This window comes from Nicotiana tomentosiformis, chromosome 9 (genome assembly GCF_000390325.3).
Source record: "Nicotiana tomentosiformis chromosome 9, ASM39032v3, whole genome shotgun sequence".
Lineage (NCBI taxonomy): Eukaryota > Viridiplantae > Streptophyta > Magnoliopsida > Solanales > Solanaceae > Nicotiana > Nicotiana tomentosiformis.
In genome coordinates, this window is record NC_090820.1 from 33,143,048 (window position 1) to 33,155,894 (window position 12,847).

General features: G+C 38.3%; 1 protein-coding gene and 1 non-coding gene across 2 annotated transcripts; one reads left to right on the forward strand and one right to left on the reverse strand.

Annotated features, from left to right (window-relative positions):
- Positions 1-11,250: 11,250 nt before the first annotated feature.
- On the reverse strand, positions 11,251-11,357 carry LOC117275684 (small nucleolar RNA R71). Its single transcript, XR_004505886.1, has one exon. It is a non-coding gene; the product is annotated as a small nucleolar RNA R71 (small nucleolar RNA).
- Positions 11,358-11,445: 88 nt separating this feature from the next.
- LOC138898572 (uncharacterized) lies at positions 11,446-12,645 on the forward strand. Its single transcript, XM_070184649.1, has one exon. It carries the CDS (start codon positions 11,446-11,448, stop codon positions 12,643-12,645), a length of 1,200 nt encoding a protein of 399 aa, XP_070040750.1.
- The last annotated feature ends 202 nt before the right edge of the window (positions 12,646-12,847 follow it).

The window sequence follows — 12,847 nt, forward strand, 5'->3', positions numbered from 1 at the left end:
CACAGAGTACTAACAGGAGGAGTGCTCATACTCGCAGAGATGGACGGAAATTTGGCCAAAACCTATCAACTCAGACGTAGTCAAGAGATACTATGTTTAGATTGTTTATATTTTTACATTTGATGTAACTGAACTACGCTTGACCTGATTCCCGTTTAAGATGGGATACGTAGGCATCCCTGTGGGTTCGATCACATCTCAATAAAATCTTCATTTTTGCCATGGTCAGAAACTGGTGAAGAATTTTGAGGAGGACCTCAAAATTCTAAAGCAAGTTCAGCTGACATCGTCATACACAGAACAGTCAAAGAATTGCTTTTAAACTGGGGCATAATTTTGAGGAGGACCCTCAAAATTCTAAAGCAAGGAGGTCGCAATGTCTCTAAAATATGTCACAGTCATTGGTTCATCTAACTTAGTCGATATTGCATACTACTATATCTCAAATAACTACATTCATCAAATGCACGCATTTCTTTCGAAAAACTTTATTTCTATAAACAGCCAGATGCTACCCAGGGTAACTCAAATAGGATCTCAAGACAGGAGCACATGCAAAGCAAAAGACAAAAGTGCGAACCAACCTTCCCCTGCAAAAGTCACAATTTTTCTTTGGATGCAGGCACAGTAAGACAATAATATCTGCAGACACGTCAGGTCACTACCTTCAAAATAGCAGATTATTTGTCCCAAGCATCTCCAGCTAAGAAACACTCTACTGTCACTCATCATTTTCCTTACATAGAGACTAAGCATTGTCTCCTATTTTTGCATGAGGCTAAGCATTGCCTCTCTAATTGCATAAGGCTAAGCACCACCTTTCCTTGCATCGAGACTAAGCATTGTCTCCTATTTTGCAGGAGGCTAAGCATTGCCTCCATAAATTGCATAAAGCTAAGCTCGGCCTTTCTTTGCATGAGACTAAGCACTGTCTCCTCTCCTTGCATAAGGCTAAGCTCGGCCTTTCTTTGCATGATACTAAGCAATGTCTCCTAATTGCATGAGACTAAGCACTGTCTCCCTTTCCTTGCATGAGACTAAGCAATGTCTCCTAATTGCATGAGACTAAGCACTGTCTCATTTTCTTTGCATGAGACTAAACATCGTCTCCTATTTTTGCATGAGGCTAAGCATTGCCTCCATAAATTGCATAAGGCTAAGCATCGCCTTTCTTTGCTTGAGACTAAGCATTGTCTCCTCTTTCGCATGAGGCTAAGCATTGCCTCCCTAATCGCATAAGGCTAAGCTCTGCCTTTCCTTACATCGAGACTAAGCACTGTCTCCTTTTATTTGCATGAGACTAAACATTGTCTCCTTTCTCTACATAAGACTAAGCATTGTATCATTTCTTTGCACGAGACTAAGCATTGTCTCTTATTTGCACGAGGCTAAGCATCGCCTCCTTAACTACACAAGGCTAAGCACTGCCTTCTTTGTATGAGACTAAGCATTGTCTCCTATTTTACATGAAGCTAAGCACCGCTTACCTTACTCGCATGAAACTAAGCGTTGTCTCCTATTTTGCATAGGGCTAAGCCCTACCCCTCTCTTGCATACGGCTAAGCACTGGCTTTTCCTCAGGATTAAATACTATCCCCACTATGCCACCTAAGACCTAACACTATCCTCTATTCACCTAAGGCTAAGCACTGCCCTCATCATACACAAGCCTAAGCCTTGTCTTGTCTCTTCTTCGCATGTGACTAAGCACCACATCTTTACACTTCATAGGCTGAAATATCGCCATTTTGTCCAAAGGCGTCATAGTCCGAAGGCATCATCCTCATAACCGGAAGACACCATTCCATGGCCTGAGGATCTCTCAGTATTGCACATCATTATTCAAAGGCGTCATGGTTTAGAGGCACCATTTTAATGGCTCGTGGACATCATCTCATGGCCTGCGAATCCCCTATCACATGATTCATGGCCCAGGACGTCATGGTCTAAGGACATCATCCCCACTGTCCAACGACAACTTTCATGATCCAAAGGGAATCTGCATCATGTTTAAATTCTCGTAATAATCCATATATACTTGTATGCATCGTGTTTAAGTTTTGCAGGTAATCCAGGAAGTAACCGTTCTCCTAACGGTAGCAATCTTCGCTCCAGTTTCTGTTCAACGTTCACATCCTACAATTATTTCAAATGCAACCAACCACCATCAGTTACCCACTTTTACTTGATAACCGTTCGGATACTCGTTTTGAGATATAGCCATAACATTTCAGATTCACATTTGTGATTTCGCGCAAATTCATCTGATATTGTCCTACCCAAAAGAGCCTTTCCGAAGCATACGGCTATTCCTACAACAACTCCATCGGTTCAGTTCACCGTTGGATCCAGAACTACACACGGCTTGATTCCTGTAATACCATGGATATGTAGGCAACTTAGAAACTAAGGTTCGGCCTCCATTTTTCAAATTACCCCATTTGATCAAAATCAGTCATCATTTCTTTACCCGGTAACTCTTTCATCATTCCCGGGTAAAGAGGGGTAGCTCTTGATACCTAATTTTTCCCTCATATTTTCTAAAAATGCATATATACTTTCAACATGGCATTTTTGCATCATCATTTAGTTTACAAACATATACAAGCATTTTCTATAATTTTCCATAATTTTTAGAGCTTTTAAATTGATTACTTGAATAATTATTAATTACTCCTTCAAAGTATTTGATGATGATTTAACTACTTAAAGTTATTATTTTCGCACCTATAATACATGTTTCAAATATTTTAATTCATTTTATGTAATTACATTAATATTGTTAAGCTATTTGCGTAATTTTGCAGTAATAGCCTATATCTATACAGAAATGCGCTTTATTTATATTACTTGTGTCAAAATAGAATTTTATATTTTTATGATACAAAGTTATTATTGTTAAGAATTTCAGTGTATAAATAATATTTTTACTTATTTTTCAAGCATTTATATAAATTATTTTCGTGTATTTAAATAATAGCCTAGCTTTAAACTAATTTTCTGGACCAAATTGGCCCAATATCTTTAGCCCAACCCTTGGCCCATGACCAAACGACCCCTTAGTTATAACTCGATTGGGACCCGATCCGTGACCCGCCCGCTTCTCCTCTAATCCTGGTCGTTGATCTCAAATGATCAACGCCCCCTAGCAATTCCCCTGTTTTAATTAACTACCCATCACCCAAACCCTAACCCTATTTCCTAAACCCACCGCCCCTAAATTCTCTCATCTCTCTTCTTCTATGATTAAACCCTAGCCGTCGTAACCCTTAATCCTCTCCGATTCCGACTCAAACATGGAATCAATCCATGATCTACTTACCTATTTTGTGATATTCTATCATCATACGCATGTTTACGGTGTTACTTAGTTCTTGCCCTATTTTTGGCAAGAACGACTTCTCAAGAACGAACCGATTTACTTTGATTCTATGAGGATCTGGACGATCTTTCGTTTATATGCATGTTATATTGAATGATTCTTGCATTATTGGTTCGATTCAAGTCGTTAGTCCCAACTAGGGTTTTAGACTTTCCTTTTTTTTTTCCTTTACTGATTTTTCGATTGATTGATACTTTCCCTTTTTCGTGTTTGACTATTATTTTCCTATTTTCTACTTTATTTTTCCCTAAATCTGACTCTAAATGATTTTTGGTATGATATTTTCCTTATTCTCTGTTTAATCTTCTGTATTCCTTTATTTTTAGTATTATTTGCATGATAGTTGTTATTCCCGGTTGATTTACTGAACCCCTTTGTTCACGCCCTAAAAATAACCGATTCTAATTGACTCTAGTATATCTTTCCTTATTTGTGTTTGAATAATTTGTTTTTCATGTTTACTTGGTTGATTTTTATACTATATAAACCCCTCCCCTAATACCCTTTGAAGGGACCGCGGAATCTCCTAATCACTACTATTATTCTCATTGTTCTCCTCCTTTCACTTACTCATTCACTCTGTTACACTCGAGTATTTTGTGAAATTCTGGGCCGGCTGAAAGCCAAGGCTATTAAACGACCTCCTTCGGTGCAAGCACTGCTCGGAGCCCTTGTCGAAGTTCTTGTGAACTCTGAAGCATCAGAGATTTGGGGTTCTTGCTATTAAGCTCTTTACTATCCTTCTATTCGTATAATGTTTGCTACTGGTTAGTGTTTTAACCCCTGCAAAGTTAATTTTATTTCTTTCCTTCTGCATACTTATATGTGTTTGAATTATATGAGTATGATTTAGTTTGTGAATCCCTGATATAGCACTATTATGATAATGCTCGATACTCTTTTGTCATCCTATGATAGTTGAATGCATGAGATAGTTTACTGCTTTGTCCTTAGTTTGTGTTAGGCTGGTCTGCACTTCTATGTTGGTTCTTTATTTTCTTCTAGAATCAGTCATGTACCTCTAGCATCTGAATATGTTTCAGTTTTGAGTTTCAATGCGTGCCTATTTTGATCTAAATTTGACTGCTACGACTATATGTTGTTAGTTATAGAGTTTCTTCATACCTTGCTTTGGATACTACTACAACTCTATGGAAATCTCCCTCTGTGAATCATTTAGTGCTGAGTTTTGTGTCTGATTGACTGTTCTTTGTGTACTAGCCAACACTATATAGAACACTGCTTTAAGGTTCACTCTAAACATGTTTTCCTTAGCATCACTTAGTATGTTAAGATAAACATTCATTTCTGCCTCAACTATGATCTTGCTCCTATGCTAATATGTTTTTCCATTCTATTTTTAATGGCTTGCCTCTTCAATGTTTATCACAATGTCTAAATTTTGATTAGTATGACCCTAAGATGCATGCTTAGCTTAATCCAAACTTCTTAGGTCTCAATTGGTTTAATGTCATGAATGATAATCTATGTATATCTTGCAAACTTGTTGCTTCCCCAATTTCTTTCAATATGAGACTATCTATGTGGTGTTTTGCTGTCTTGCTGGCCTGCTTGATTAGTTGCTCTGTATGCTTAACTTGGTGTAGTATTTAATTTTTGTCCCTGTATCACTATCCACTCTTCTTATTTACTACTCATGCTATTCTGAATTCTCATTCTTAATCGGCTGAAAGCCAAGCCTATCTAGGTTCTGTTGTCGACCTCCCTAGTGTGAGCACGTACAATTGAGACTCTTGTGAACTCTGACGCACTAGGTCTTGGTCCTTAGTCACTCCCTCAAACTCCAAAATTGTTCCTACTATTCCATTTCCCCTTGTCATGTACTGTGTGTCTGAATTTGGTTCTTTCAAGTAGCGCAACACTTGGTGTTGTGGTTAAGTAAATTGGTTTGGATATTTCTATAGAACCTTGAGTCATGTATTGAACGCGACTCTCTGTTGAAGGCCTGAGTATGCTATAGGAGATGTTGAAGGCCCAGGCAATGCTGGATATTTATTTGAGCCTACTGTGGGCATGTTCACCGTTATGTGACATTGTTATTTTACTCACTAATGGGCATGTAATAATCTTTGTATAAACAATTGGGGTTGATAGTAAAAGGGAATGGGGTAGATTTAATATTCATATGCGATGGGTAGGTAACATGCCTATAGGACTTAATGATGTGTTTGTTATATGTGTCGTTCACTCTCAATGTACACTATTAAAAATCATGTCATTAGGGAAATCACACACTCACACAACTTGTACGCTATCAAAGCATAATTGCTTTATTTATCCCATGTCTACTGCTATGTGTCGCTAGACAACATGCCTATAGGAAATAAATGCCAATAAATGCCCTTCAATTTGCATAACTGCACCATGTTCATTAGATATCACGCCTATAGGATTTTAATTATTTAATTCGCTATTGCACCTAGAAAACATGCCTATAGGAGCTAAATATAAAAAATCGATTCCAGTCGCCAATCTTTAGAAAATCCTTCCTATAGGGTATTACCACTCGCTCTAAAGTGCTGATACTGGACTCTTCAAATGTTGTTTACTGCTTAGCCATGCCACTATTAGAAAGCATGAGCAAATTCTAAGCATTTTCAATAATTTTTACTATCTCTTTCTGTGTAAACCACTTAGAGATCATGCTATAGGTTTTATTAATTTATAATATATAATCTCAATAAACAACTTAATAGTATCAGATACTCTCAAACTGGTAATTTAGAAATCATAGGTCTAAAGTGGTGCCCTGCATCTGAAACTGCTTGCACATTTGGATCAGATCATATAGAAACCATGTCTATAGAGCTTAATGACTTCAATCTTCCTCAATTTTGAAACCGTCTAATGCCTAACGTAAAAATCTGTTCGCGTGCAATTGTTGTCTAACTGCGGAGGCTAACTTGAGCCTTTTAACTGTCCTTAAGTGCAGTCCTATTTGTTTTGAATTGTCGCCTAGTTTTGACATTTTTGAGCAGCCTAAGTAAAGTCTAGAACTACCCAAAATGGAGGTCCAATGCCTCATGGACCATAGGTATGGGACGGGTAGTGCACGCATAAGGTACGACTTATAATTGAACTAGTGCGCTTTAGGTAATATCTTAAAGATAGTAATCGAGTAGCAGGAGATGATAGTCTGTGCCCGCTGAATAATACGAGTAACACCCCATCTTGAGGGAGTTATGAAGTATTATTTATGTTGCACGGGGTAATTCTTTAGGTTAAAAAACTTAGGACCCCCCATTGTATTCCCTTTTTATATTTGAATCAAGTGTTTGTATTTCCTCAAAGCCTTTTAATAATAAAATTTCTCAAACTTCTTGTTTACTCTGTCTTTGTTTATCTGATTAATTCATATAATTCAAGTTCGGCCGGGAAACACAGTTGTGGACCTGGAAGAGTGCCTAACACCTTCTCTTTGAGGTAATTTCGAGCCCTTACCCGATCTCTGGTGATGCAAACTAGTCAAACCTGAGTCATATGCGAATAGGTGCCCTAACGCACCTTAAACCGTTAGGTGGCAACTCTTCTATTTTAATACCTTCCTTAAAAAGAGTTGTCACACGTCGAAGCTCGATTTTTGTGAGAGAAAATGGGGCACGATAGGAGCGCCCCCCCAAGTGGATTCGGAGGTCCGCAGGTCATTTTGGGGTCATTTAGCGGAAGTTAGAAATCTAAAAGTTTATGAGAAGTTTGACCGGGAGTGGACTTTTTGATATCGGGGTCAAAATTGGATTCCAGGATTTGGTGTAGGTCTGTAATGTCGAATGTGACTTATGTACAAAATTTTAGGTCAACCGGACATTATTTGATGGGTTACGGCATCGAATGTAGAAGTTTGAAGTTCTAAAGTTTGAATTGGGGTGCGATTCATGATTTTGATGTTGTTAGATGTGATTTGAGACCTCGAGAAGGTCCATGTTATGTTATAGGTCTGGTTCGTGCGATTTGGACGGAGTCTCGGCGGCCTCGAGTGTATTTCGGGATGGTTTCAGATCATTTCTGGTTGTTTTGGACAGTTGTTGCTGGTGTCTAGTGTTCTTCTTCGCGAATGCAAAGGAAGTCCCGCGTTTGCGTAGAGGAAATTTGTAAGGCTGCTGGGTTGGGCTTCGCGAACGCGAGCAAGTGGACGCGAACGAGAGGCAAGAGCTGGGCAAGCATTCGCGAACACGGCCAAGGCTATGCGAACGCGAAGAAAAAAGGGGGAGATAGGCCTAAGGCCATTTGGCCTACGCGAACGCATAGAAGGGAACGCAAGCGCGAGGGGTCTGGGCAGCTGGCCTTTGCGAACGCGATCAGAGTGTCGCGAACGTGAAGAGGAAATTTGGAGGCAGTGTTTCTTTGGCCTTCGCGATCGCGATGGTCTTTCCACGATCGCGAAGAAGGGCGGACCTGGGCAGTGAAGTTTTAAAGACGGGATTTGGCCATTTTCCTCTATTTTTCTTTTGGTTGGGCGATTTTTGGAGCACTTGGAAGGGAGAGTTTTGTCATCTATGTCAAGGTAAGTGATTCCTACCAATTTCAAGTTAAATACTTGGATTATATATGGATTTAGACTTTAAAATTTGTGAAAATTTGGGATTTTGAAGAAAAACCTAGAAATTGGTATTTTTGGATTTTGACCACGAAATTGGACATGGAATTTGGAATAAATTATATATTTGAGTTCGTGGTGTCGTGGATAAAGTTTATCTTTGAAAAGTTTCGGAATCCGGGCACGTGGGCCCGAGGGTGATTTTTATCTACTTTTCAAGCGGATTTAAAAATTGTTGTAAATTGAATTACAATGAGTATTAGAGTATATATTTATGGGTTTGCACATTTATTGACTAGTTTTGGAGCATTGGGCATCGGTTTGAGTTGTTGGAAGGGCTTGGGAGTCGGTTGCGGAATTTCGGAGCGAGGTAAATCTCATTATGGGGTTAAGAGGGAATTAACCTCATAGGTGAATCAAATTATTATATTCTTCTATTTGTGGGGGTTACGTACGCACGAGGTGACAAGAGTCCGTGCGTAGCTACTATTACGCTTATGTCCGGGTAGTCTAGGACCCATATCATATTGTACTTGCGATGTTGCTCCCTACTTGTTAATTTAATTATTTAAAACATTTAGAAACTCGATAAGGGAATTATAAAAAAGGGTTAAACTTCTTTTACTTGACCGTTAAACGAGAATTTGAAATTCTTGGAATATTTGCCCCTTAATAAATCTTGAATTGGTTGTTTAATGTGTTTTTTCTCTTTTGTGGAGCGGGCCGAATGCCTCGGTAGCAGATAGATGCCTCTATGGTTCATGCCGTTCGACCCTCGGCAGTGCACAGTTTAAATATTATGTTGGATCTGGCCGTACGATCTCGGCATGATTTGTGCATAATTGAATTGGTTGCTTTAAAATTTAAGATAATTGATATTGCTTCATTGGATTGAGATACAAATTGATAAATGATGAAAAATAAATTTGGAAATTTCTTATTAACCAAAGAATTATTTACTTATTTCATGATATTGAGCTTACAGCCATTCTACGTAATCCATGCTTAGTTATATCATTGATATTTTATTTATAGCCCATAGTAAGTGTCGAAGTCGACATCTCTTCATTACTTCTTCGAGGTTAGACGGGATACTTACTGGGTACACGTTGATTTATGTGCTCATGCTACACTTGCTGTACATTTTCGTGTAGGTACATATATGTCTAGTGGCCTTGTGGGCGCAGAGGTACGGGTATTGCGGGGAATTAGGAGAGCTGCACTCTATACCATGATCTGCACCCAATAGAGTCTCTTTCAGAGTATTTATAATTTTTTTCTGTCCAATTAGTATTCCGGACAGATGCTGTATTTTATTTTACTTCCTAGTTGATGCTCATGCACTTGTAACACCGGGTTTTGGGGTAAATTTGTGTTGTCATGTATTGAAATTATTAAAAATATTATTATTTACTTTGTAAATTTCATATTTTAGTATTTAATCGAAGGAAATATGATTTCAAAAATATTAAAAGGAGAACCAAATTAAGTATTTATTTTTCGCTTACCTGATAGCGGTGTCCGACGCCATCACGACCTTTAATGGATTTTGGGTCGTGATAGTTGTTTTGGACTTCGGTTTAAAGGCACCAAAAATACCCTTTTCAGGATTTGTTTTGGACCTAGAGAAGATTGGAGAGCCACCAAGGGAGAAGACTCAAGAATTCATCAAGATTTCAATCTACAATCGGTGCAATACGAGAGTTTGTATCAAATATTTAGAATTGATGTTTTCTTTGTTCTTTAACTTATTTGAGATATCCTACTCCATTGTTATGGAGTAATTTCCAGTTGGGTGTTGATAGATATTGTGTTTTAATAGCTTGATTAGGGATTTGATTCTTGATACTTGCTAGAATTAATTGATGGAGCTTGATTTGTATTGTGGATTTATTTAGTATTTTGCTTAATCAAAACAAAAGTTTGATATTAAATTTCTGCACATTTTATGCTCTAGTTTAATTTCATGATTCAAATAGGTAATCGAAGGAGCCTCTTGAATTGTTGATTGAACGAGAAAATAGAGTATATTCGTGAGAAACTACCCTTTCAATCATAAACATCATTTTTATTCTTGCAATTGTTTATCATGCTTCAATTGGGTTAATTACTTGAAACTAGTGTTTAATCGAAAGTGAAATATTAGCTTCAAGTGTAATCTGATAATCGGTTGAATTCATAAGAATCGATCGTATTATTGAGTGAATTAACTCAAGAATCAAATCTCGAGTCAGTTATCGTGCACCTATCTAGTCAATTACCCTTATTTTCCTCATAAATATTTCTTTGTGCTCCCTTGCTCTTTTTAGTGATCAATTGTTATTTGCTTGAACTTCAATAGTTAATCGTAGTAATAGATATCCAACCAAGTGTTAATTTTCGTAGATAGTACTTAACTAGAGATTATTCAAACACTGTTTAATTCCAATCCTTGTGGAGACAATAATTATACTATACTATATTCGACTAGCGAGCACAATTTAAGTGTGTGTTTTGTGGTCGTCAAATTTTGGCGTCGTTGCCGGGGATTGGCAATCAATAGTGTTGGAAGTAGTTTGTAGTGCTAATTCAGGAATTAGTTTTTAATTTTTTTCTTTTATTTTGTTCTTCACGGGTTTCTCCTCCGTGTTCAGGCAACGGGTTAAGTTCGTGGTGTATGACACGATCTTCTTGTAAAGAATTAATACCCTACAAACCGGAATTCGAAAAACACCAGCCGCAACTGAGGAAGGATAAAGAGTTCACCGTAAGGTTCTTGGGGCAAACTTCAACCCAAGAACACATGGCTAATAATGATGACAATGAGGTAGAGGCAGCTGCAAGGATAGCTGTTGAGGCGGCCCATAGAGCTGCTGAGAAAAATGTCGAAGACAATAGGGGTCGAAGATTCAATCTAAATAGACCCTTGATTGAAGACCAATTCGAGAATGCGATACCAAGGCCTGGTAGAGTATTGGGTGACTATGCCAGACCAGTCTACAATCAAGGATTGTCAAGTGTTAGACCACTTCCAATTGCAGCCAATAATTTCGAGTTAAAGCAAGGTTTGCTTCAAACCATTCAAAACAGCTGCGTTTTAAGAGGAAAGATGAACAAAGATCCAAACACGTATATGATGGACTTCGAGAAGAATATGAACACCTTTCAATACAATGGGGTGTCACAAGATGCAATGTATTTAAGGGCATTCCCCTTTTCACTTAAAGATGATGCAAAGAAGTCGCTTCGAAGCTTGCCAAATGGATAAATTAGAACATATGAGTAAATGACCAGAAAATTTATTGATAAATATTTCTCCTCAGCCAAGACGGGAAAATTTAGAAGAGAAATTCATAACTTCTGTCAGAAAGAGAATAAAACTATTTTTGAAGCATGAGAGAGGTTTAAGGAGATAGTTAGAAGGTGTCAACATGGCAGAATTGAACTATGGATACAACTCCAAGATTTTTGGGATGGATTGACATCGACCTCGCGTAAAACATTAAGCAATGCAGTTGGAGGCCCTTTTATGAAGAAGGCTCCAGAGGAAATAGATACAATCCTTGATGAGTTATCCGAAGATGCTAATCAGTGGCCCTATGAGAGTGTGGAAAGAAGAAAATCAACTGGTGTTCACCAAGTTGATGCTACTATATCTGTGCAAGTACAACTTGATGCTATGGCTAAAGAAATACGGAAGCTAATTGTAGCTTCGATAAAAAATGTACACTATGCAACTTGTGATATATGTGAAAGAGGACACCCTACCCATGAGTGTCAAGCATCAACTGAGGAAGTGAATGTTGTAGGAAACTATAATGCAATGGGTCAGAGGCACCCCGGCTTTTCATGGAGTTCACCTGGGGGTACTGCAAATGCATGGCAACAAAACAACCCAAGATTCCAGGAACAAGGAGCTACAGGTTTTCAAAATCAGCAGCGGCAGCAGTATCAATCTCAACCGTCAAATCAATCCAGCATGGAAGATATTATGAAGACCTTCATTATCAAGACAGATGAAAGACTTGATGCCCATGATGCAGCTATCAAAGAATTGAGTACATCTTTTCGAATATTGGAAAAACAGATTAGGCACTTAGCTACTCTAATATTGGAGAGATCCCTAGGAACACTTCTAGCTGATACTGAGAGAAATTCCAAAGAAACAGTGAATGCTGTAAATCTGAGAAGTGGGCAAGTGTTAAAGGATCCCACCCTGATCCAAAATGATATGAACCTTGAAAAAAAAAGTGGGAAGCAGTTGAAGGGTGATGTTGATAAAATGAATAAAGGCCCGATGAAAACTGAGAAGAAGAAGGAAGAAAAATCAAGAAGGGAGGAACATGATGAGAGCAATCATATGTTTGCGCTGCCTTTTCCCCAAAAGCTGAGTCGAGAAAAGTTGGACAAGCAGATCGAGAAATTTCTAGATGTGCTGAAACAGGTTCATGTAAACCTACCATTCACAGAAGTGCTCTCACAAATGTCGGCTTATGCCAAGTTCTTGAAGGAGATCCTAACAAAGAAAAGGAAAATAAAGAAACCCTTGGTGGTCAATCTCACTGAGCATTGCGGTGCAATATTACAAAACAAACTCCCACAAAAGTGTGGAGATCCAGGGAGTTTTACCATACCTTGCTCTTTAGGCACTACTAATTTTGATAAGTCTCTATGTGATTCTGGTGCCTCAATTAATCTAAGGCCTCTATTTATTTACAGGAAGCTGTAGAAAGAGATTGGAGAGATAAGGTCTACACCAATATCTTTGCAGTTGGCAGATCAACCGACTCTATTACCCGAGGGAATAGTTGAAGATGTCTTAGTTCGGGTAGATAAGTTTTTATATCCTCTAGATTTTATATTGGTAAATATGGAAGAGAACAAGGAGGTCCCCCTCATCCTAGAAAGACCATTTCTAGTAGCGGGTAGAG

Excerpts from the sequence above, each read along its gene's own strand:
- LOC138898572 (XM_070184649.1), top strand. The coding sequence starts at position 11,446 with ATGAAGAAGGCTCCAGAGGAAATAGATACAATCCTTGATGAGTTATCC.